The 25,309-nt window shown below is 52.5% G+C and overlaps 1 protein-coding gene across 1 annotated transcript; it reads left to right on the top strand.

Annotated features, from left to right (window-relative positions):
* Positions 1-6,227: 6,227 nt before the first annotated feature.
* On the top strand, positions 6,228-12,374 carry TLX3 (T cell leukemia homeobox 3). Its single transcript, XM_001095250.5, has 3 exons — positions 6,228-10,048; positions 10,402-10,645; positions 11,628-12,374. Exons 1-3 carry the CDS (start codon positions 9,487-9,489, stop codon positions 11,836-11,838), a joined length of 1,017 nt encoding a protein of 338 aa, XP_001095250.2. The 5' UTR covers positions 6,228-9,486; the 3' UTR covers positions 11,839-12,374.
* The last annotated feature ends 12,935 nt before the right edge of the window (positions 12,375-25,309 follow it).

Genomic DNA, 25,309 nt, shown 5'->3' on the forward strand with positions numbered 1-25,309 from the left:
GACATGAAAGGTTGGCCTTACTGTTGAACAAGAAGTAAATCCACAGGCTCCTGTTATAATCTCATTTCTCAGACTAGTGTTTCTTGAAACCTTTCTGGATAGTTGAGTTTTGCAATAGGCTTGTCATATAAAAGCAGAGTCACTCAAATTTATCTCAAAATGTTTGTCTTCTGTGCATGAAGGAAATGAGGGGAAAATACGTTACATATGGGGTTACTTCTAGTATTTGATGGATAAATAAGCTTTGGCCTTACACTATGTTTCATTAGAAATGGGATTTACAATTTTCCTTGAGAAGGTGAATTCTGAATTCTGTAAAACATCAGCTGTTCAGAGACGTTTGACATGAATTTCTGTTTCTTAAAGGCGTGTAACCGCACACTCACCACACAGAAATGTGTTAGGAAAGGTTTGTCCCATTCTGGCATTCTTTACAGATGTCTGATACCTAAAAGCACCGTATTGTTTGCATTAAAATGCTCACCAGAAAATGACCATGGGCACTCACTTTTCCTTGCCACACTGCCAGAGGTCACCTGGTGATTTCACAGCAGACAAGAATGGCTCCATCAGATTTGGCCTTGGAGAGCTGTTCTCAGAGGACAGGTCAGGCCTACCCCACTGCTGACGTCTACAGGACCTGCTAGTAGAGCTGGCCTCACAGAGCACACTGCAGGCAGCATGCGTCAGCTGGAGAAGACTCAGCAGACAGTTATTGAACATGTATCGTGCCCTTTACATACATGATCTCTTCTAGTCCTCACAAGAGCCCTCTAAAGTTTAGAGAGTATTAGCTCCACTTTGCAGATAAGGAAACCGAGGTTAAAAGATGGTGTCTATAGCTTACATGGGTCACACAGGCAAGATTTGAACCCAGATCTGTCTCACCTCAAAGGAATTCCTGGCCCCTAGCAAGGAAGACCTGTATTTCAGAATGGTGAGTTGAAACCAGTTAATATTTAGGTCCATTATCATCTGTTTCTCAGAACTCTATTGTTACATAACACATTACTCCAAAACTTAGTGCCTCGAAGCCACATTTATTCACCGACGGTTCCTGTAGGTCCGGAATTTGCAGCTGGGTTTCAGGCTCTCTCTCTCACAGGCTGTGATCATCTCAGGGCTTGACTGGGTAAGGCTCTGCATCCAGACTCACTCACGATGGTTAGCAGGAGTCAGTTTCTCACGGGTTGTTGCCTCAGTTTCTTGCCAAATGGGTCTCTTCACAGGGCAGCTCACAGCATGGAACCTTGTTTCATCAGAGAAGAGCCAGAGAGATTGCAGCAATCTGGAAGTCACCGTCTTTTATAACCTAATCTCAGAAGGGCCATCCCATCACTTTTGCTGTATTCTGTTCATTAGAAGTAAATCACAAGGTAGGGATCATTGGGAGCCATTTTCCTTTGTTCTTTTTTTTGTTTGTTTGTTTGTTTGTTTTTTGAGACAGAGTCTCGCTCTGTCACCCGGCTGGAGTGCAGTGGCATGATCTCCGCTTACTGCAAGCTCCGCCTCCCGGGTTCAAGCCATTCTCCTGCGTCAGCCTCCCGAGTAGCTGGGACTACAGGCGCCCGCCACCACGCCCGGCTAATTTTTTGTATTTTTAGTAGAGAAGGGGTTTCACCGTGTTAGCCAGGATGATCTCGATCTCCTGACCTCGTGATCCGCCTGCCTCGGCCTCCCAAAGTGTTGGGATTACAGGTGTGAGCCACCGCGCCCAGCCATTGGGAGCCATTTTCAAAGCTGTCTGCCAAAACTCTTGTCTGGCTGTTGCTAGAAAGGTTGAGTTTTAGCTGTAAATTTCTTTCTTAAAACCTGGAAAGGAACCCTCCTTTTCCTTTAGAGGGCCAGGTTCCATTCTGAGCCCTTACTGAGGGAGGAAAAGGAAGTGGGGGAGCTGGGATGTTTAAGGATCACACTCACGCATACTACACACTCATCCCACAGTGGATGAGAACCGGATTTGGGACTCTGCCTCCAAGACTGCCACAGTCTGCCTTGGTGAGGGACGGGGGACTCTTGAGAAGAGACCTGGAGTTCCACGTGGGAGTGGGCCCTGTAGGGACATCCTGTCCCAAGGATAAAGCATGCACAGGCCGGGCGTGGTGGCTCAAGCCTGTAATCCCAGCACTTTGGGAGGCCGAGACGGGTGGATCAGGAGGTCAGGAGATCGAGACCATCCTGGCTAACACGGTGAAACCCCGTCTCTACTAAAAAATACAAAAACTAGCCGGGCGCAGTGGCGGGCGCCTGTAGTCCCAGCTACTCCGGAGGCTGAGGCCAGAGAATGGCGTGAACCCGGGAGGCGGAGCTTGCAGTGAGCTGAGATCCGGCCACTGCACTCCAGCCTGGGCGACAGAGCTAGACTCCGTCTCAAAAAAAAAAAAAAAGCATGCAGAGACACAAACCTGTGGAGGCCATGTGAAAGACAACTAATGGAGCTGCTGGGTCTAATCAGATTCAACTTACTCAGATTGAACAACAGGAAAAATGAGTGCTGGCAGTTCCAAAGGGCCTACCACTTCACACACGTGCTCAGAGAGGATGAGGTGGGAGGTGTGGCTGCTGTTTGCGCACCCACCCTTCTGATGGGATTCTAGTGTACAGACAGGTGGACTGTTCCTGCAATGTGGGTGCTAAGTCCAGCCAGCTGCTTCAGGGATGCTCAAGCAAGAAACAGTTTGAAGGGATTTTTACTTTGCTCAATTTTTGCCTTCCACACTGACTTCAGAACCTGGCCCCTGAGAAAGATGTAGTCTGCCTGTATTCCGGATGTTTCTGTTATTCTGTGTTTTCCAATCAGGCTTCTCTAGGATGGGGGACAAAGGAGTGTAGAGTCCCTGCACTGTGTGTGATTATCTGAACTGCCCAGAAAAGCCCCCCTGGCCTTCTCGACTCCCTTCTATTGGCCCTGACATCCTAGAAGTACCTACGGATTACGGTAGTGAGGGCCCCTTTCAAAATGCAGAAGTGGCTTGCCATGTAGCTATTAGCTGAGATTAGTGACCAGATTAGCTAAGTACCAATAGCTGGACATGAGAACCGAAAACAGAGTGGGTTTGGTGAGAAAAATTGAAGAAACTGAAAGATCCAGCATATGGGAAACTTGATCTAGATGTTCAGCAGTTTTGGGGAAGTAACATTTGAGAGAACTCAGCCCCTTATGATGAGGAGGGAAAGGAGTGCCTGAAGAGAAAAGCAGGGTAGAGTAAAAAGGGAGGAAGTAAATGTTTCTTTTTTTTTCTTTTTTTTTTTTAAGACAGGATCTCACTCTTGCCCAGGATGGAATGCAGCGGCACGCTCACAGCTCACTGCAGCCTCAACCTCCTGGGCTCAAACAATCCTCCCACCTCTGCCTCCTGAGTAGCTGAGACTACAGGCCCATGTCACTGCACCTGGCAAATTTTTGTATTTCCTGTAAAGACAGGGTTTTGCCATGTTGGCTAGGCTGGTCTTGAACTTCTGGGTTCAAGCGATCCACCTGCCACAGCCTCCCTAAGTGCTGGGATTACAGATGTGAGCCACCACTCCTGGTCTTAAAAGTTTTAAGATGAACATAAAATAATCAGAACTGCTATCATTTATTGAGCACCAAATAAGCATTGCAAACTGCTGTCTCATTTTACGCTTCCTAGTAAGAATGTCAAGAATTATTATCCCCATTTTAGAGATGAGAAAACTGAGACTAAAAGACTGACCCAAAGCCACATAGCTAGAAAGTAGACACGCCATAATTCCAAGTCAGATCTGCCTGACCTCAAAACTCGTGTTTCTTTTTCACTATAATTCCTTGAACTAGGTCCTTCACAGCTGGGCCTAGGGGACAGTTGGGTGGGAGAACTCAATGTGAACCACTTTGACACCCACAATGGGACTAGGCACTCCCAGCGAAAGGCCAGTCCAGGACCTGGGCCCGTTGTGTGCTGTGTCTGTGGGTCCTGCCACCGATTCATCCTCCTCCCTGAACTTCCTAAAATCATTCTTGAGACTTTTAAATGTTTTATTGAGGTGCAAGTTTACAATGACAGCAAACCTTTCAAACTACAGCAAGAGTAACCTGCCTCCTTGGCATATTAAAAAATAATGTTAGTGTCGGTTTTTACGTCCCATAGTTTGGATTGCTGATAAGAGTGATTCCTTGACAAGATTCTTTTTGAGGTTTACAGAAAGCGTAATAAAATATGTAAGTTACATTTCCACAAACAAAAGCTATAACATAAGTTATTTATAAGTGTGAGATACAAACAGTATCACGATAAATAAACCATAAAGGGTACCTGCAACATTCATCTTAATGTAATTTGCCCAACGAAAGTGTCGAAACGAAGTCAAATTGAGTAGAGAAATCTGTCAGGAAGGGAGGAAAGTTGTGGAGCACAAATGGGAAAAATGGCGGATGTGTAGGGGAAGGAAACAAGGGCATGAGATCAGGTTTGGAGGTCCCTGAGAAGGCCACCCCCTGCATTTGCCCACCCTGCCTGTCCTTACTCCCCTGAGCCTGAGCACACTGACCGATTCCTGCCACCCAGCACACGCTGCCATCTGCACAGTCCCTGCTCACGTGCCCTTTATTATCTCCATCAGTCCCCCACCCCATGGAGAAAGGAATCTCTCCCTGCTCCCCTCTCCTCTAACCCCCGGCCCTAGGGCCAGCTTCCTCAGGCTGCTGCCAGCCTCCCTGCCAGGGCCTGGGTCTGGCCCAGCCCAAGCACCTTGGAAATCATTCTTTCACATCACCTGCCACAGATAAAGCTAATGAGCCGGATAAATAAGATCAGTTCTGAGGGGAATGACGGAAATCAACGGGTAGAGAGGATGATGAGGTGAGGGTGCTGCCCTGGAGGATGGGCAGAGAGGTGAGGGCTGGCCTGGGTCGTAAAGGATGCGAGGAACCAGCCATGGGGGTGCTGGGGGGGTGAATGCCGAACTGAGTGCACGCAAATGCCTGCGCCCAATTCTGACCCCTTTTTCTTACCCCTTGTCTGACCTTGCTTTGTGCTATTGAGTTTAATACTACAAACCTTGATAATGTCCTCCAGTCCTCCACACCCTGGACCCAGCCCTGGGACATGGGATCAAATGCCACCAACACCATTTTGCCTGAAAGGAACTCTCAAGCCAGTAGGGGAGAAGAGTGAGCCCCACTAGGGCCAGCCTTCACCGCCACTCTTGGGCTCATTCACCCAGACCCTGCACTGATTCCCCTCCCCACTCCATCCCGTGACTTACAGTCTTTACCACCTACTCCCAAATAGGGGTGTAAGGTAAAGGAGAAAGTGTGGGCTTTGTAGTCTAAAAGTCCTGGGTTCAAATCCCAGCTCACCCCTTTCCACTACGTGCCCTTTTCCTTCCACTGGCTGGCAGACTCTTGAGACTGATCAGACCTCCTCAGGAAGGTTCTTCCCCACATCCTGCCCACTGGGGGAAGCAGTGATGAAGAGCCCAGACTGCTTTGTCCCCACTGTGAGATGGGGAAACCAAGCCCCTGCGCTGGGGTATGGTCCAGGAAATGTGAGTAGATGCTCAGTAAATATTCGCTGAATAAATAAATGAATGGGCGAATAAATTTGGGCAAGTGTCTTTAGAGCCTTCCATCAGGAAAACTGGAAGGGCCCGTAGGGACTCCGAACGAGGGTGTGTGAGCCAAGAACAGCACGGCAGGTCAGCCACCTGTGACATGGTGTATGTGCCAAATTGTGTTTCTGTCCTTTTCTACGGAAGCGGACCACAATATTTTCATCGGTGTTTCAAATAGGGTAGCTGACCCAAATACTTTTCAAGTCCTGATTCAGTCTCTACCCCCATTTCACAGATGGGGAAATGCAGTCCCATTTCACTCAGGAAGTCAGTAGCAGAATGAGCCTGGAGGAGCCTCCCACAGCTGGGTTCCTGGGCCAGTTGGAAATCCCAGCATCTTTTCTGTCACCCCTGAAGCCCCACCATCTTCTAGATGACTCCCAGCAAAGCCTCCACCAGCTGCACCCCTTTCTCCCAGCTTCTTCATGGAGAAGAGGAGAGGATGTGCTGCGTCCTGAAGGTCTCTCTAGCTCCAGGAATCCTGGTCCCGGTTCTTACAATTCTCATTTCCTAATCTCTTTCAGTGTGTGTGCCTCACTGTTCAAGTGACAGGAGGTAAATTACAAGGGCAGCAAGAAATTACAACCTCAGGAACACCAAATACATATCAGAACATATCTGGCCAAAACAGTGCTCAGAGGAAAATGTATGCCCTCGAATGCATTTATTTAAAAAGAAAGAAAATTTGACAAATTTTCAACTCAGCAAAGAAGAAATAAATAAATTTTGAAACCACAACATTCATGAAAGAGGTGGCATTTTAAAAGGGGATAAGACATCAAAGTCTTTTTTAAAAACCAACAAAATAACAAACCTTTGGCAAGTATGATCAGGAGAAGACATGAATGAGCAACACTGGGAATGAGAAGTGGAAGGTATTAGTACAGATTCGTATGAGAGTTGCAAATTCTGAGACAATCTTCCCACAGTGTTGTAACAACACATTTGAAAACTCGGATGAAATGGACAGTATTCCGGGCATTGGCTTCCAGAGTTGAGCAGGCATCAGTGTCACCTGGAGGGCTTGTTAAACACAGACTGCCGAGTCCTACCCCAGAGTTCTGATTCCGTAGGTCTGGCGAGGGTCCAGGAATTTGCATTTCTAACAAATTCTCCAGTGATGCTGATGCTGCTGCTCTGGGAACACACTCTGAGAACCACTGTCCTAGGATTCTCAGAGTTCTCATACCTGACCCAAGTTACCCGCATTCCTGAGCTGCCTAAGAGCTATCTGGATAGGAAGTGAAAGGAGGCTTATGATTAGTGGCCCAAAGCACCTTCATCTGGATGACAGGGCTGGACCATGAGGAACCGTGGATCTCAGGAAGCCAGAACCCAAGCAATGAAGCAGAGCCCTGACCCATGCCAGGTTTTACCTGGAGGAGCTTATTTAATCTTATGAGGTTTATTTACTAGATGAGAAAACTGAGGCACAAAGAAGATGAATAATTCAGAGTCCACAGCTGGTAAACGGAGGTGAGAATCCCATTCTTAAGCACACACCCTGGGAGCAGTGCTGTACCACCCACACCTTAGTTCTGTGCCACAAACCTCTGTGCGGTGGGCCTTGTTGTCTCGATTTAACAGTGTCTGAAGTGACAAGGGCAGCCCTGAGTCCGGGACACTGGAAGCCAGAAGGGAAGAGGAGCTGGTGAGGTGCCAACTCCAGCCCGCAAGTGGGGAGCTGTGCTTCCCTTGAACTCTCAAAGCCTCAATTCCCTCATTAGTGAGAAATTGGGGCCACTAACAGCCCTTTCCTCACAGGGTCATTGTGAAGAATAAATAAGTGTCCACCTCCCTGCCTGGCACAGGCTAGGTTCTCAGCTACAGTAGCTTTATAGTTGTCATTAAAGTTATTATTATATAACCGCCAGAGTTTCTCACAGGCACTTCCACAGATGCTATCTCATTTGGTTCTCACAGCCACCCTGGGGGTAGCTGGTGCCCTTTTTGTTTTACAAATAAGGAAAATGCGGTTCTGGGAGGGACAGTTAGGGACCCCACAGCCCCCACCCTGCCAGTGGCAGAGCCTGAATTAGAAGCAGGAGGCCCCCTGGGGCCAGAGCAATGGCATCTACCCCATCTGAGGGTCCTTGTCGCTGGAAGCGAGTGAGGGAGCACTTGCCCAGACCCCAGGCATCCTGCAGCTTTCACCCCTCACTGTTGGGCCTCCCTCTCCACACCCACCAGGAAGGCTCAGCAAGGGCCAGTAACTTGCCCAAGGTCACACAGCGGGCAAGTGACCTAACTCCAGACCCAGGCCTGGAGGCCCTGCAAATCCTGACGCCTTTGGATTGTTGGGAGAAGATAGAAAGAATCCCCGACCTGCACCTCCTGTCCTTCCCCATCCTCTGAAACTGACCCTACTGGTAGACAAACACCTTTCTCTCCAACGTACTGAGCCCCTGCAAATAAAATAAAACTGCCAACAAAATAAACAAGAGTCACAACAATAATATATCAGCCATTACTCTGGGGGGATGCAGTGGGAGGTGAGCCACGCTTCCCAGTGCCCACTACGTGCCAGGCCCAGTGCTCTGCGCTCCCTCAATATCTCACTCGCGGCTCACAAACAACCTGCATGCACGCATTATTTCCCTTTTTGCAAACGAGAAAACCGAAACCTAAATATATGGAGTCACTTACTCAAGGTCACTCAGCTAGGAAGTGGCCAGTCCAAATTTGAACACACTTCTAGCCAACAGTACATCCGAGCTCTCACCACTGTCCGCACCACAAGGGGCAGGAGGAAGAGCCCAGGCCAGGGGTGCGACACTCAAAGAGTTTACATCTAACGATTTTAGAATTAGGTGGAAGAAAATGATTCCGCTTGTCTCCCCAAAGCTGCAGCGGAAGGTGACTACTTCGTGTGCGGTCCTGTCCACGGTGCCCTGGGCCCGGATAGACAGTCACTGAGGCGCGGGCAGAACGGGGAGTGGTTCCAGTGCCCAGACTGGACTGGAGCCGGAAGGGGCTCACCACTCGCGTTTCCCAAAAAAATCCTGCGATTTGCTCTAACTATGAGCTGCCCGCGCCTTTGACATTCGGTAACCCGAAGTCCCTAGACCCGCTGAGCCACGAGCGGGTTCCCATGCGCGACCTCAGCCCCCTCCATTCTGCAACGAATTTCGAGAGTCAGGTCCCCGCTCCCCACTGGGCGACCCCGCGTCCCTAGCCCAGCCGCAGCTGGCACGCGTGGGCACCTGCGAGTCACGCCTCGGTCCGCCTGGCCGGAGCCAGGGAGTGTCTCCAAAGTGGCCGCGACGCCGCGGCCGAAACCCGGGCGGGGGCGAATTCTCCCCAAGCGGGTCGGCGTCCTCCGGAGCGCGGAGAACGCTACGGTGCTCCCCTCGCCCCGCGCGCAGGCAGCGCGAAGCCTGCCCCCGGGAGTGCGCCCCTTTCGTTCCTCCAGCGGCTGTAGTGTCCAAGGGGCTTCTGCGGATCCCGCCGGGTCCTCCCGGGGTTGCAACTCCATTGTAACTGAAAGGATGCATTTGGTTTGGCTTTTGCTCAGACGAAAAAAAAATTGGAAGAAAACGAAAACCCGCTCAGCAAAAGACAATTTCACAAGCGGAGCGCTCTACCCGCCCAGCGCAGTGTCTGGGAAGCGGCCCGGCCGGGAGGAGCGGGGAGCGTCTGCTAATTGCAGCTTCTTTAGATTTCGGGTTTGGGAGGCTGCGTGCGGTTCGGGCGCTAATATCCGCCGCCCATTATCCCGGCTAATAAATTTGACCTATTGTTCGTTTGTTAAAATGATGTCACCTTGGAACAGTCCCTAAGCTCCTATTTCCATGAATTAGGCCTTTATTGAAAGCCGGGAGCCAATGAGAGGAGAGAGGCTTGTTGATCGCAGCCAATGGCTGCGGCGGGAGAGGAATTAGCAGCGGAAACTCCAGATTCGGTTCAAGAAAGATGACACAGAGCCTGTCGGGCCCGCGCACTCTTGGCAAAGTTTCAGTGCGACGAGAGGCGCCGGGCGCTCCATGGCCGCGCCGTAACCGGGACCCAGCCGCCTCCCCGCCCAGCCCAGCCCAGCCCTTCCGCCCGCCCAGGATGGAGGCGCCCGCCAGCGCGCAGACCCCGCACCCGCACGAGCCCATCAGCTTCGGCATCGACCAGATCCTTAACAGCCCGGACCAGGATAGCGCACCCGCCCCGCGGGGCCCCGACGGCGCCAGCTACCTGGGAGGGCCCCCGGGGGGCCGTCCGGGCGCCACATACCCGTCTCTGCCCGCCTCCTTTGCGGGCCTCGGCGCGCCCTTCGAGGACGCGGGATCTTACAGTGTCAACCTGAGCCTAGCGCCCGCCGGCGTGATCCGGGTGCCGGCGCACAGGCCGCTGCCCGGGGCCGTGCCACCGCCTCTGCCAAGCGCGCTACCCGCCATGCCCTCCGTGCCCACGGTCTCCAGCTTGGGCGGCCTCAATTTCCCCTGGATGGAGAGCAGCCGCCGCTTCGTTAAAGACCGCTTCACAGGTGAGCAGAGCTGGCGACCAGGCTCCAGGCCTCCGCCCTCTCGGGGCCAGAGGCGCCGCGCCCTGTGCGCTCCACTCCCGGAAACCATTCCAGAGGCCCAAGCGCGGCTGAGGCCTCGGCCCCAGTGCCCCGGGCAGCCGTAGTGGGGAGGGTAATCGGAGAGTTGCAGGAAAATAAGCCCGTGCCTGGGGGAAGGGACAGGGGGCGAGGGCGTCTCCCGACCGGCTTGGTGTCGCTGGAAATACGCGCGACCAGCGAAATAGCTGAGCTCTCCGTGCCCCACGGGGTCCGCATGGGGCCTGAACGGTGGCCGAGCCGGGCTGGGCTTCAGGGGCTCTCGTGTGTCTCCGCAGCGGCGGCCGCACTCACGCCCTTCACCGTGACCCGGCGCATCGGCCACCCCTACCAGAACCGGACGCCGCCCAAGCGTAAGAAGCCGCGCACGTCCTTTTCCCGGGTGCAGATCTGCGAGCTGGAAAAGCGCTTCCATCGCCAGAAGTACCTGGCCTCTGCCGAGAGGGCGGCGCTCGCCAAGTCCCTCAAAATGACGGACGCGCAGGTCAAGACCTGGTTCCAAAACCGGAGGACCAAGTGGCGGTGAGAGAGGCCTGACCTGGCCCACCTTACACCTGCCCTTCACCTGCCCCGCCCCGAGCCGCAGCCTCGACTCGCCCCATTTTAAGGCTATCCACTACCCCCGCCCCCTCCCATCCTCTCCCCAACACACCCCCACCCGCCTTCGCAGATTGTACCTCTTCCTTTCACCCTTCTCGCTGGCCTGTGCTTCTCTCTCCATCGTGGTCTCCCACGCCTCGGTTTCTCCTCCATCCCCATCCCCATCTTTCGTGAGCCCTTCCAACTCTCTCCCCTTGTTTTGTACGGTCTCCTGCGCTCACTTGATTTCCTCTCACCCCCCCCCAAACACACACGCACACACACACGCACACACGGCCCTCTCGCACTTTCCTTCTCCTCCTTCTTCCAGCCCGCCCTCGCGGATTTTCAACAATCCTCGTGGACGCCGTTTTCCTCCCCTGCACCACCCCATCTCCGCGTCTCCACTCCAGCCGCGTTTTTATCCCATCTCTGTTTTGATTCAACCCGTAAACGGCGAAGCGATCGCATCTGGAAAGGGGTTCAAGACAGGCCCTAGGCGAACTGGATGAGACTGACCTAGCCCCCGGGCGTCGTGCGGGTGGTGCAGAGCCAGACTGCCCACCCGCGGACCCCAGCGACCCCGGTTCCCGCAGGGCCAAGTCAGTTACACATAGGCCCTGCCCTTGCTATTCGGCGAAAGGCACAGTCTTTATTGTTGGTGAAGCCACAGTACCCGGGCGTGCAGGTGGGCGGCGGGCAGAGTCCCCTCCTGGAGACCCTCTGGCACACAACAAAAACAAATGATCCCAACCTGCTCCCTGGATATGAGGGCCTCGGGCGTAAAGCGCGGGCTGGGAGGCAGACGGTTTCTGCGCCTCGAGGCTCCCGGATGGCCTCGGCTCCTGGGAGGGCCGGGGCCCCGCCGGCGGCCCCGCGGTGCCGGGTGCATGACGGTGCTGTCCCTCTCCCTCCCCCGGTGCAGGCGGCAGACGGCGGAGGAGCGGGAGGCGGAGCGGCAGCAGGCGAGCCGGCTCATGCTGCAGCTGCAACACGACGCCTTCCAAAAGAGCCTCAACGACTCCATCCAGCCCGACCCGCTCTGTCTGCACAACTCGTCACTCTTTGCTCTGCAGAATCTGCAGCCCTGGGAGGAAGATAGTTCCAAGGTTCCCGCCGTCACCTCCCTGGTGTGAGCCCACCAGCGCGCACCGTCGCCACGGATCGCCGCCCCCACCCAGACGGGAGCCCCGGACCCCCCAGCCGGGCTGCGGGGGAACCGGGGCCGAGAGGGGAAGGGGCCGCCAAGCCCGAGTAGGCCCCAGGGCACGGCCACAGACTGGCCAGCCGCGGAAGGGGGTCGGGCCCCGGCTCCGCGCGGCCGCACAATCCGAGCCCCCGCCCCGCGCCCCGTCCCGCCCCAGGCCCGGGCCTGACAAGAAAGCGCCTTACGTTTCTCCGCCCCTCGCCCGCACCCCCCGGGCCGGGCGCCTGTATTATACTTTGTACTTTTGCCCAAACGTGTAAATAATAAAAAGTTTTGGCTTTTTTTTCTTTAGAAACCGGCCACCTGCTTCCCCCGCGGGGGCCGCTGGAGGAGGGGCAGCCGACCCGGCCGCTGGGGGAAGTGTCAGGGGCCAGGGGCACCCTGCGTTTAGGCTGGGTCCACTCTTCTTCTTTTCTGTTCCTTTTATTTAAGTCGTTTTATTTAATAAAAAAGTTAGCTATTTCACTTAACGCCGCTTTTATTTCGTTTTCGTTCCAATAATACTCGGCGACCCCTGGCCCTGCGCCCCACCCCGCGGCCCTGCGCCCCACTCCTGCGGCGGTAGAAGCCGAGCGCGGAGGTGCGCAGCAAGCGTCCACTTCTGAAGGTTCGTCTGCATTCGCCTCGGCTGCAACCCCCGCCGGGGCCCCGCGGAGGATGCGCGGTGCAGGTCAGTTGGTGCCGGCCGCCCTCAGCCTGGGTGCGCGCGGGATGGAAACTGGACGTGGGAAAGGTGCCCCAGGCCCGAGGGCCGCGGGCCAACGCCGGGGCGGGCTGGTGAGTAAAACGCCGGGCCTGGGCAGATGCATAGGCCGTCCCCAGGTCAAATCAACCTGGGGGGCGGGAGGCAGAGTGGCCTCGAACTTCTTGGAACTCAAGCCGGAACTCAGAGCCCCCCTTCACCCCGCAACCCGCTTTCCGCCCTCTTTTTCCTGAGGAGCCTCAGAGAGGACCTGGCTCTGACGGGTCTGGGCGCTCTGTGGGCAGGCTTTGCGCGCAGAACCGGTGCAAATCCTCGGTCCCCAAAGGCCTGGGGAGCAAATGCAGCGCACAACCCCGGGGACCCCGCTCCTTGTCGGGTTTGCGTGGGACCCCAGGTGGAGCATGACGTCGTGTGACGTCACCGCAGCCCCCGCGGCGTCACTGGGCTGGAGTGGGCGGGGCGCCCGGAACTCAGAACTCCAAGCCCTGGTGTGGTAGCGGCGTGGCCGGGTCCTCCCAGCTCCACCGTGGCTCAAGAGTTGGAAGTTTCAGAATTGCGAGATTGGGAGCGGCTGACCCCTTCCAACCGTGACTAACAAACAAAACCCGTGAACGTTTCCTCTTCTTCTTGGATTTTTCCCCCTCTTTTATCATTCTCGCTTTCAGTCTTCTAAAAACTTACGTTCTGGCCTCTCCGTTTCTTTCTCTACACTGTTCCCTGTTTTCTCCTCTGTGTGTTACTCTGGGTCTCTTGTACTGTATCTTTCCCCTTTTCTTTACAGTTTTGTGATGTTTCCCGGTGTAGTTCGTCCTCTATTGCTTTTCATTGCCCTCAGCCTTTTCTTGTTCTGTCGTCTCCTCCTCCTTCTCTCCCCAGTTCTGACTCTTGGCCTCTGTGTCTCTCTGGGTTTCTTTGTCTCTCTCCTCTCCATTGTCCTCTTTTTGTCCTTTTGTCTTCCCTTTCTTGTTTCTCGAATCTCTTTGCCTTAATGTATATCTGTCTTTGTCTCTCTCTCCTTTCCTTTCTCCCGGACTCCTTCTCTCCCTCTTCCAGGCCCAGCTCCCAGCAGCTCCTAAGGCAAAACACTTTCGAGGCCGTGTCCCAGAGCCCCCCAACTCCACGAGCACCCCCACCCGCCTCATCCCACTGCCTCCCTCGGTGCCGGAGCCGTGGGCCACCCGGCGGGTCCCCGTGCTCCGAGCCTTCGTTCTATGCGGGACTGTCTGCACCTGCAGGGCCGGAGGAAGGGGAGGGCGCCTGAGAAACATCTTGAACCCCCAGTGCTCCCGCCGTCACCTCCATCCCCAAGCCCAGCTAGTCTGGGGTCTGCGCCTTTGGGGACATAAAGACACCCGGGGAGGGACTAGGGTGACTCAGAACTTCGGGTCTCTTCCGTGAGTGTTTTCCTGAAATGCTTTTATTTTCTCCACTAAAAAGCCTGATGAACGCCGTCATCGGGTTGGGAAAGGTTGGCCCTTCGGCTGAGGACTAGAGGGACCCTTGACTTTGCTGGTGGAGAAGCGCATTCCTTAGAGACGGGGGTCGCGGTCCAGCTCCGTTCCGTTTTATTCTGTTGCTCCATAATAAGGCCTCGCGGGTTTTTTTTAATTGTTATTATTTCAGTGGGTTTTTGGGGAACAGATGGTCAGGCGGTGTTTGGTTACATGAATAAGTTCTTTAGTGGTGATTTCTGAGATTTTGGTGCTTCCATCACCCGAGCAGTGTACACTGTACCCAATGTGTAGTCTTTTATCCCTTGCCCTTCCACCCTTCCCCCGGAAGCCCCAAAGTCCAATGTTTCTTTCTTCTTTCTCTCTCTCTCTCTCTTTTTTTCTCCTGAGACGGAGTCTAGCTTTGTCATCAGGCTGGAGTGCAGGGGCGCGATATCGTCTCACTGCAACCTCCGCCTCCCGGGTTCAAGCGATTCTCCTGCCTCGGCCTCCCGCGTACCTGGGATTACAGGCGCCTGCCACCACGCCCGGCTAATTTTTTGCATTTTAGTAGAGACGGGGTTTCACCATGTTGGCCAAGATGGTCTTGATCTCTTGGCCTCGTGATCCGCCCACCTCGGCCTCCCAAAGTGCTGGGATTACAGGCGTGAGCCACAGCGCCCGTCCCAACATACCATTCTTATAAGGCCTAGAGTTTTTGTTTTTCATAATTACTTTTGTTGTTTTGCCAGGGTGACCCTCGATTCTTTGGGCCTCTTTGGAGACACACGCACGTTGACTTTTTCTGTCCGGCGCCTTGCTTTGAGCAGAAGGCCTCTGGCCCGGAGGCCTGTCCCGGGTAGGCGTCCGGGCAGGCCGGGGGTGGGGAGCTGGTCTGGCTTCGGCCCTCGGGGGCGCCTGGCTTTCCCGCACGCAGTGCCTTCGCGGCGTTTGGCGTCTTCCAGCGCTTTGCCCTCACCCAGCCTTGCCGAGCCAGAGACGGGCTACGGGTCTTTTCCAGTTACAGAGCTGAGCCCACTCATGTGGTGCCGAGTAGCGACCATCTCTCGCCCACGTCCACCCAGAGCAATGTGGGCGCCCCCAGCGGCTGGGAGCGACTGCCAAGCGGCTAAAGGGCGTTTAATGCCTAACCCCCTCCTCCTGGGGTGCCAAGCCGCTAGGTCGTCGTTTCCGCCGTGGCTGCGCGGGACTGAAGTAGGGGACACAGTTCCCACCGCCCCCAGCCACGTGGGCTATGTGCAGAATTGGGGCAACAGTAATATCTGGATGGGGCAGGCTTCCCTGAGACTGAGCTTAAGGAAAAAGGAATCTGGAGTAGCCTGAGGGGCCCCACGAGGGCGCCTCCTTTGCGATCATCTCCCAGCCCTAGGCCAAGGTTCCGGAGGCAGGCGGCCGAGTGTTGGCGCCCAGCCCGGCCGAGGACGGGATGGAGGACAAGAAGCAGCCTGCCTCTGGGCGAGAGCTGGGAACGCCGCCTCGCCGCCTCAGCCTCAGTCCCAGCGTCTCTAAAGCCGCGCCCATTTTACAGATGCAGGGCAGGGAGCCGAGAGGCAGCTCCGGGGGCCGAGCAGAAAGATCGCGCGGGTTCTCCCAGCGCCCTGATTTCTAGGCTGCGCCCGGGGCCCTACATGCAGGTGGGGAGGCCTGGGCCGAAGGCGTCTGCAAGGAGAGGCGAGGCTGCCCGGCCCGGGCAGGGAGTGAGGCCGCGATCAGTTCTCCCTAGGAGGCCGCGCAGTGGGTAGGGTCTGGGACTCGGGGACGCGACGGGAACCTGGCCCAATCAGAGCCCTCCGGAGAGAACGCCGAAAATTCAGGGGCCGGCCGCTCGCTTCCCACTAGTGGGAATGGTTTCCAGTCACCAGTTCCCAGTCCAGCGCCTGGGCAGGAGCTCTGATTTTCGCCGCACAGCATTGGCGAGGTTCGAGTGCCCACCCCAATTTGCAAATGGAAAAACTAAGCCTAGGCTGGGCGTGGTGGCTCAAGCCTATCATCTCAGCCCTTTGAGAGGCCACGCCTGGAGGATTGTTTGAACCCAATAATTCAAAACCAGCCTGAGCAACATGGAGACCCCGTCTCTACAAAATAAAATAAAATAAATTATCGGGGCGTGGTGGCACATGCCTGTGGTTCCAGCTATTCCGGAGGCTGAGGTGGGAGGATCGCTTGAGCCCAGGAGGTCGAGGCTACAGTGAGCCATGATCGCACCACTGCACTCCAGCCTGGGCGACAGAGTGAGACCCTGTCTCAAAAAAAGAAAGAAAGAAAAATAAAGTAAGCTTCAAAGAAGTTCAGACATTAGTTCTGTGTCGTGCAGCGGTGGCGGCCCCGCGCTCTCTCACCCAAAGCAAGTGCTCTTTGTACTGGGTGGAGCAGCTTTGAGCAGTGAGTGTGGAGAGGCGGCTTCGGGGTGGCGGAGGGGGCGCCTGCAGCCACCCTGACACGAGGCCCGGGGTCGCAGTGGGACAGAAGTCTGCCGCTGCGGCTTGGGCTCTGAGTTCCAAGGGCGCCCGGCACTTCTAGCCTCCCAGGCTTTCGCGCTGGCGCCTTTGCCATCCGTGCCGAAGTGGGGAGACCTAGCCGCGGCCACCAGGAGAGCAGCGGTGAAACCCAGAGGTGCCACCGGGCCCCTGGGCAGAGTAACCTTCGCCTGTCCGCTTCGGCAGCTTTGCGAAGAGTGGCGCGCAGCTAGGGCTGAGGCTCCTGCAGACCTGCGGTCGAAGCAGGCGTCTGAGCCAGTTCGGCCGCCAAGGCCTGGGCTGCAGGCACCGTTGCGCGCTCTGTTCCGCCGCGACCGGGCCAGGCGCTCCGGAATAGGAATCCGGGAACATGGCCTCCAGCTTTCTGCAGAGACCGTCGGGCCGCGCGGGGCCTAAGCAGCGACCCCGCTGAAGGTTCCTGGGAACCTTTGCCAAAATCCCAACCTCTGCCTCGGTCCAACTAAACCGTGTGTAAACATGTGCACCAAGGCCGCAGAGCGACTGGTGTGGTGCAGGCGCCTGTATCCTCGAGTAGTGAAGGTTTCTCCACAGGGAAGGCGGTTTTCCTTCTGCGAAATTCGAAATTCAGCCCCCCATTTCCAAGCACCTGCTCCGTTAAGAGCATCTACTCTCAGCGACGCCCAGGCCCAGGCGTGCACTTTCTTGGCTCAGACACTGGCAAAGTCCTCGAGAAATTGCCTTGGTGATCGGTGCCTTCCCTCGGGCCACCCAGCCGCCAGTGGCAGTCTTCTTCCGCGCAGTTTTGCGGACCCTCGCTGTGTGGCCCTGAGCAAATGGTTTTGATTATCTGCAGCTTGGTTTCTGAAACTGTAAAAATAGTCATTAAAGACTCTTCCAGAAAAAGCAAAACAACAAAAACCATGGCATATGGTACAGCTGATGATCAGTTTTTTATGAAAACAGAAGTATTTTAGAAGTATTTTTCGGATAAAAATCTAAGTGCGGGGCGTAATCAAAGGTGTTGCTGTTTTGGAGGAAAAGACAGGAATGGAACAACCTCCACTGCCATGAATTGTCCTCTGGTCACCGGTAGTAGAGACAGTGGCACAGTCATCTGGGAAACTTGGCCTGGCTCCATCTGCCTAGACTTGTCAGTGTCCTGGTGTCACCCTGAGGTTAGTGGCCATCACACCATTTGAGACGAATGTTGTTCCTGTGTCAGACCCGCTGCCAATTAATGAGTTCGTTATTAAACCCCTTTACTATTCTCTCTGTGTCAGAGAGGTGGGATGGGAGAAGATAAAACATATGTGAGCAGGTTTTTTCCTACACCTTCCACCATCCCATTGATCCCCCAAAGCAGTCCTGTGTTCCCAGTAAGTAGGAACTTGAGGAGGAGAGAAGGCAGGCGACCCACCTAAGTTCACCCCCAGGTGCCTTAACCACCTCTGGCCTCAAAGGCCCCTGGGTGTCTGGCTGGCTGTGGGGCCCGAGCCAGGCGGTGTCCCCACCAGACCATGGATCACAGCTTGGAAAAGCCCCATTGGCCGCAGGTTCATTAGAGAGATTTGTGCTGATCCAGACCCTGATTTTAAGAAGCCAGATCCTTGAGTGGAGTGAGAGTCCTAGATTGGCTTTAAAAGCCTCCAGACCTCGCACAGCCCATGCGCTGGCTGCTAGCGGGGTGGTACTGGCTTTGCTATCAAGCACTGTTGTTCGATGGATTTATCCCAGCTGTGCTGAAACTCTCCAGGGCGGGGAGCCTGGGATGGCAGCGCACCCTTTGCCTCCGTCCCCCATCCAGGAAAAACCCACGTCTTCCTCCAGCCAGCAGAGACTCAGCCAAAAAGAGGAATGCAGAGCACTTCAGAGAATAACCGAGAACTGCCCCTTCCCCCGTCCCCACCACCCCCAGCCAAGGAGATAGCCCTCCGCTGGTCTAAGGGGCGAGGTCCGCCCTGAGGCTGGAGAATTTGGTGCGGGGCTCAGGGGCCGATGGTGATTATCCAGCATGCGAAGCTGCCTTGCATTTGCATCCACTGTTCAGGCGCCACAGCTGGGGCACTTTTGTTCCTAGGACATAGTGAGACTAAGAAGGGGAGGGGAGAGCAGAGAGGAAAGGCAACCCCGGGGAAGACTCCAAGAGAGGGTGCTGGGCAGGGGTGGACTTGATTAATGCCCGCCGTTTCCAGCTCGTCTGTTGGAGGGGGCGGGCGGGGCCCCCGGGCAGGGATGGGGCCATGCCTTTATTAATAGTTCCCAGCTCCGGAACTGGAGCCGTGGCCCCCTGTATCCTCCTGAGCCCAGGCTTCCGGCACCCAGCAGCTACCATGTGGTGAGGGCACCTGCACGACCCTGTGTAATCCTCAAAGGACTCCAAGAGATAGATACTATTGTTATCTCCATTTTAGAAATGAGTAAACTGAGGCTCTGAGGAATGACACCACATTCCCAAGTCTACTCTAGTGCCAGAACTTTAAGGGAAGCCGCCTGAATACAGTTCATTGGTTTTCTCCAGTGAGGCACCTCAAACCTTCTTGTTACTAAAGCCCAGGTCTTTATGTGATTGCTGAAGGGAATTCTGACTGGGTTGACTATTACCAACCCTAAACAACACCAGATATAAACCAGAAAGTCCTGGGTGGGTTTTTGTTTGTTTTGTTTTGTTTTTGAGATGGAGCCCCACTCTGTAACCCAGGCTGGATTGCAGTGGCGCGGTCTCAGCTCACTGCAACCTCCGCTTCCCAGGTTCAAGCAATTCTTCTGCCTCAGCCTCCTGAATAGCTGGGATTACAGGCACCTGCCACGACGCCTGGCTAATTTTTGTATTTTGGGTAGAGACAGGATTTCACCATATTGGCCAGGCTGGTCTCAAACTCAGACCTCAAGTGATCTCCTGGTCTCGGCCTCCGAAAGTGCTGGGATTATAGGTGTGAGCCACTGCGCCCAGTCGTGTTTTTGTTTTGTTGTTGTGGTTGTTTGTTTCTGTTTTTTTAAACATTGCTGTTGCTGCAGCTACCATTAGAATCCCTTGTTATTTCTCTTTTGTTCCTCCTGAAGATGGTTGGAAGGTGATAGCTCTTGTGCTCTAAGGGATTCGGGAAGACTCTACTGCCCGCCCCCACACCTCCAGCTCCCAGCTCAGACAGAAGAACTGGCTGAGTTCAATGCCGGGTGAACCCCTGTGGTGGTGAGATGCCCTGGTGTAGCCCACAGCTGCTGGGCCTGAGGACTTTCAGCCCTAGGGAAGGAAGATGACAGGCACATTAATGCATTTTGCCTCCTGCACCAAAATGCCCGCCACATATATGAAGCCTTAGCAGGCCTGGGTTAAAATCTCAGCTTTGTCACTCACAAGCTGTGTGGTCCTAGACAAGTCAATTTGCGTCTCTGTGCCTCAGTGTGCTCATCTGAATATTGCAAAAAATAGGTCTTCCTCATGGAGTGGTTTGAAAGATTACACCTGGAGCCCAGTAAACACTGCGATGCTAGTACAAGTCGTAGGTGAATTTCCACACAGTAAATATTGTTCTTGTTTTCCTCGTAGAGAGAAGGAAGCAAACCTAGTAACTCAAGTAGTGAGTGACTTGATCACCGGCAGACATTTAAGTCACGGAGCTGGAATTCAAACCTAGTTATGCCTGAGTTTAGAGCCCTGTCTTGCCTCAGTCTGCACCACGTGTCCCCTGAAGAAGACCTTCAGAAAAGGTTGTTGATTGATTGTTGCAAATCCAGATTATTCTAAGTAAGAGTAACCAGTGACTCTGCTGCCTTCTGGAGCATCAGTTTCCTTTGGTTGCTGATTTGGGCACATTGCACGTACTCAGTACATGTTCATAAAATAATCGTACTAATGGGTAAGTAGCAATTCTAGAACTGCTACTGTGGGCCAGGCAGTGAACTGAGCATTTATACAAGCATCTTACACATTTACCCTTGAAGTAAGCCTAGGAAGTACAGTTTCTTTTAAACCACATGGGTTTAAACTGCATAGGTTCATGTATACACAGATTCCCTTCTGCCTCTGCCACCCCCGAGACAGCAAGACCAACCCCCACCCCGCCCAATTCTTCCTCCTCAGCCTACTCAACATGAAGACGATGAAGATGAAGACCATTATGATGATCTACTTTCACTTAATCTACAGTAAATATATTTTTCTCCTCTTTATGATTTTTTAGTATTTTCTTTCGTCTAACTGACTTTATTATAGGAATACAGTACATAATACATATAACATACTAAATATATGTTCATCAACTGTTTGTCAGTAAGACTTCCAGTCAACAGTAAGTTATGAGCAGTTAAGTTTGAGGGGAGTCAAAAGTTACACATAGGCCGGGTGCAGTGACTCACCCCTGCAATCCCAGCACTATGAGAGGCCGAGGCAGGTGGATCACGAGGTCAGGAGTTTGAGACCAGGCTGGCCAACATGGTGAAACCCTGTCTCTACTAAAAACACAAAAAAATTAGCTGGGCATGGTGGCAGGCACCTGTAATCCTGGCTACTCAGGAGGCTGAGGCAGGAGAATCGCTTGAACCTAGGAGGCGGAGGTTGCAGTGAGCCGAGATCGCACCACTGCACTCCAGCCTGGGCGACAGAGCAAGACTTCCTCCCCCCGCCAAAAATAATCATAATAGTAGTAATTACACGTGGATTTTTGACTGCACAAAGGTTGGCTCTCCTAACCCCCACACTGTTCAAGGGTCAACTGTAGATAGTAATATTCCATCTTGAAGATGAGAAAGTTGAGATGTGGGAATGTTAAGTAACTTATCAGTGTCACATAGATCATGAGATGGGATGCAGGTGTTCTGACTCCAGAGAGGGAAGAAACCTGATCAATGGCGGGTGTCCACTGCGTGTCGAGCACTGTGTTCTGGGTCATGATGTGCATTTTCTCACTCAGTCCTCACAATCACTTTAGAAAACAGTTTTGAAGCCCCATTTTACAGACGAGAAAACTTAAGGTTCAGCAACTTGAAAGTGTTTTTACCCAAAGCCTCGTAGCTAAATACAACAGTTCTCTGCCTACTAGTTCAGGATGATGCTTCAATCCATTTCAAAAGTTGACCTCGAAGTCTTCAACAAAAGCTGGGGTGCTCTCTGCAGGTGGAGCAGACACTGTTAAGGGAGAGATCGCTGTCACGTAAAATGCAACTTCTCCCATGAGGAGGTTAGGCAAATGATATTCCTTGGGCTCTCAGGGAAGGAATGTCACTGACAGGGACCAGACAATGATGAAGTGTCCAGAAGCAAGAGGAACACAGCGTGTTCCATCAGCGGTGAGGTGGGCAGAGGGCTTGAAGGCCTGTTCTCTGGCTGCATTGCTAGGAGCCGCCCCTCCTTGCTGATTTCTTCCCCTTCCCCCGCCTGCCTCTCCCTGCACCACTGATTCTGTTCCAACGGCCTCCAGAAGGAGCTGCCTTGGACAAAGTCCCCAGGCCTCTTGCACAGTTCCTATTCAAAAGCATAGGAGGGAAGGGCATCTGTGTCGCTCAATTGCATCTAAGATTTAAAGATCAAGAAAGGTGGATCGTTTGGTTTGTCTTTAAATTCATGCGGTGGAAAGCAAAAGACCTTGAATCTGGAGTAACTAAATCCTGAAGAGCAGGGTCCAGACTGACTTCTTGGATTTGTTTCTTCCACGTAAGCCAGCTTTTGCCAACACGGCCATGCACTATTCCATAAAAGCTTCTCCTGAGGCCTCATGATGCTCAGCAGAGCACTGAGCCCTTAGTAAGTGGCTCACTGAGTCCAGGCAACTGCCTGACCCACAGCTTAAGTGTCTGAGCTCTGCACTTAAGCTGTCAGGCTGTCTCTGCTTGGTGAGAAGAGGTCAGGGTCTGAGGCTTCCTGCAAGAAGGTTGCTTGGGCGCCCTGAAGACAAAGATGAACCTGCCCTTTATATATTTTAAAAACAATTTGTCAATGGCAACAATTTACAAAAATATATTCCTGTTGCAGTATCTCCCAATAGCTGGGATTTATGGCTTCATCTCCTGGATCTGAAAGTATACCGGCATGCTCTAGCAAATGGGAAAATGTATGAACAATTTGTTGGCCTTTTTTTTTAATCAAGTTTTCCCAAATATGTAAACTCTGAGAGTGCCTTATTCTTTTTAAATGATCATTCATTTGTCTCCAGACTCTATCTTTTGGCACAATTTATTATTCTCTATTTCAAAAAACTTAAATGCATTTTGCATATTAGCACGTAACTCTTGTTCCTGTCTCCTCAGTTGTGGAAAGGGCTGGATTGCTTTTATAAAGAAAAAAATGGCTAATAAAATTGGCCTCAGCACCATTGCTCTGCAATTCTTATGAACAGTAAAGTGGTACTTACCGTCATTGATGTTAAAAGCTATTTCTAAATTATGGTGCCATTTATTATCTCTAGTGTCCAAAGTAAGTTTAAATGATGCTTATAATTCATGTTTTACCAAATTTCCTTTTCCCCCCGAGGATACCTCTGATTAACTTATGCACATTAAAGCGCTTTTTAAATTCTTCTTTTATTGCCATTATGCTCTGAAAATCTCAGCGATTCTCAAAAATGGGTAATAAACTTGAGATAAAATGCTGCAGTTTTAGATCAATGCTGACATATCACTGTGGTGATTTCTACAGAGCTAAAGTGATAATGCTTCATATTTACGGAATATATACTAGGTTATTACTACAGTATTACCATTTTGTTCTAAGATGAAATGAGTAATTTACCAATTTATTAAACAGTTACATTTAAGTATTGCTTAGGACATTACCACCCCAATCTGTTTACTTAGCTTGAAGAGTTACCATTAAGATACCCTGTTTATTTAGGTAAAATTTGTAATCATCAAGCCTTCCATTAACCAACTTATTTTTCTGCAAGGCTAATTGTCTGGAAATGAGTTTCTTCTTATTTACTGTGCTACATTCTGCTTAGCTGGCTAAAAACGTCACCCCAGCAAAAAGTGCTAGGGAAATTAATAATACATACAGAGAACAGTTTTAATTAGTATAATACCAAATGTTAATAAAAGATTTATGACACCGTTAGAAAGTTCTAATGGAAGAGATCTTTACCGCTTCGGGCTCAATTTGTCAGGGGAGCACAACCACGGCTGCCTTTTGTGGGAGGCCAGATTTGGGTGATTTTCAGGGGCTGCTGGGGTGCAGAGGCCAGACGGGGTCCTCTGCCTTTGAAAGAGGTTCGCTTGGAGCTAAACAGAGAGTTCACACTAGAGCAGGGGAATTTGAGGCTTGGGTGGGAATGCTAATTTTAACTTGAATGAAATCAAGTTTTCTGCAAAGAGGAAGGCAGGCCAGCCTGAGTCCCTCTGAAGACATTTTCTGGGGTACCAGTGGTTTTTTTGTCCTAACTGGAATAGGTCTTTGAGAAGTTGGGCTGCTATTAATTCCGTGGGAAACTGTATGCAGCGAACCCAGGAAAAGGACACACATAATATTTACTATCTCTTTTGCATCATTTGCTTACACACATCTATAGTATTTAAATCTTCACAGCAGAAAGGTAGCATTAGCCTCGCTTTGTGGGTAAGCAAGTAAAGCCCTGGAGGATAAGATCCTGGCCTCAGGTTTTATAGCTCATGCATGGAGCAGGATTTGAACCCAGGTATGAGAAAACCTCAGTGCACTGACCCCTGCAAGGCAGCCCCAACGTGAGGCGCAACTGACCTCATTCTTCCCCTGCGTGTTTTGTCCACATGATGTCAGTCACATGAGGGTCCAGACTGCAGGGAGCGCATCCGGACCACCAATTGGGGGCTTGTGTTTTCACGTGACTGGGCTGGCGCATTTCCACCTCTTACTGTCCTTGCCCCTTTATATGTCCATCTTCCCTACTGTGGTATAAGCTCACAAGAACAGGGGCTGTTTCTTACCTCCTGGGGGGTCCTCAGTGCCTGGCACATAGTAGGCATTTAAAAAAAATGATTTAAGTCCAAGGAAAAAAAGGAGGTGAAAAGGTGAATCAAATACAGCTTCAGTTTTCGGTGTTAACGGGAGAAATACTGCCTTGGATAAATATATTGTGTTGTGTTGCAGACACTCACCTGCCTCCCCGCCACCAAGCCCATGCAACGCTGGCTCAAGTATAAGGGGCTATTATTGTTGCCATTTTTTCTAGCCCCCAAGGGCCAGGTCTTAGGAGCAGCGGGAATCCTTCCTACAGTAAGCTGATTCTTTCTTAGCTCTCCTAATAAAAACTGACCAAACCAGTTACTTTCCTAACATTCTGTCCAATTTGAGAAGCTCCGTATCATGAGGCACTTGAGGGCTGATGGCTCATTTATCCAGCCCTTGATTAAAAGAGAAAAAAACAAAAACAGTGAAAGTTCTTGGACAGAAATTTTCCAGGATATGTGGTAAAATAGCGTGGGCTGTTTCTAGAAAAAGAAGCGCAGTGTCTGAGACCTGGCCCACCCTGGGAGGGACCCGAGAGGCTCCTCAGAGCACGTTGCTCTGCAGAGCTGCTCCCTCTGAGGAGGAATCTTAGTCCTGCAGTGGGTGAAGGGACAAACAAACTGTGGAATATTATTCAGCCATAAAGAGGAAGGAAATATTGAAACATGCTGCAATACGAATGTGGATGAACCTCAAAACCACGTTGCTATGTGAAGGAAGTCAGACCCACGCTTGCAATCCCAGCACTTTGGGAGGCTGAGGCAGGCGGATCACTTGAGGTCAGGAGTTCAAGACCAATCTGGCCAACATGGTGAAACCCCGTCTCTACTAAATATACAACAAAATTAGCTGGGCATGGTGACGGGCACCTGTAATCCCAGCTACTTAGGAATCTG

The sequence above is a fragment of the Macaca mulatta genome, chromosome 6 (genome assembly GCF_049350105.2).
Source record: "Macaca mulatta isolate MMU2019108-1 chromosome 6, T2T-MMU8v2.0, whole genome shotgun sequence".
Classification (NCBI taxonomy): Eukaryota; Metazoa; Chordata; class Mammalia; order Primates; family Cercopithecidae; genus Macaca; species Macaca mulatta.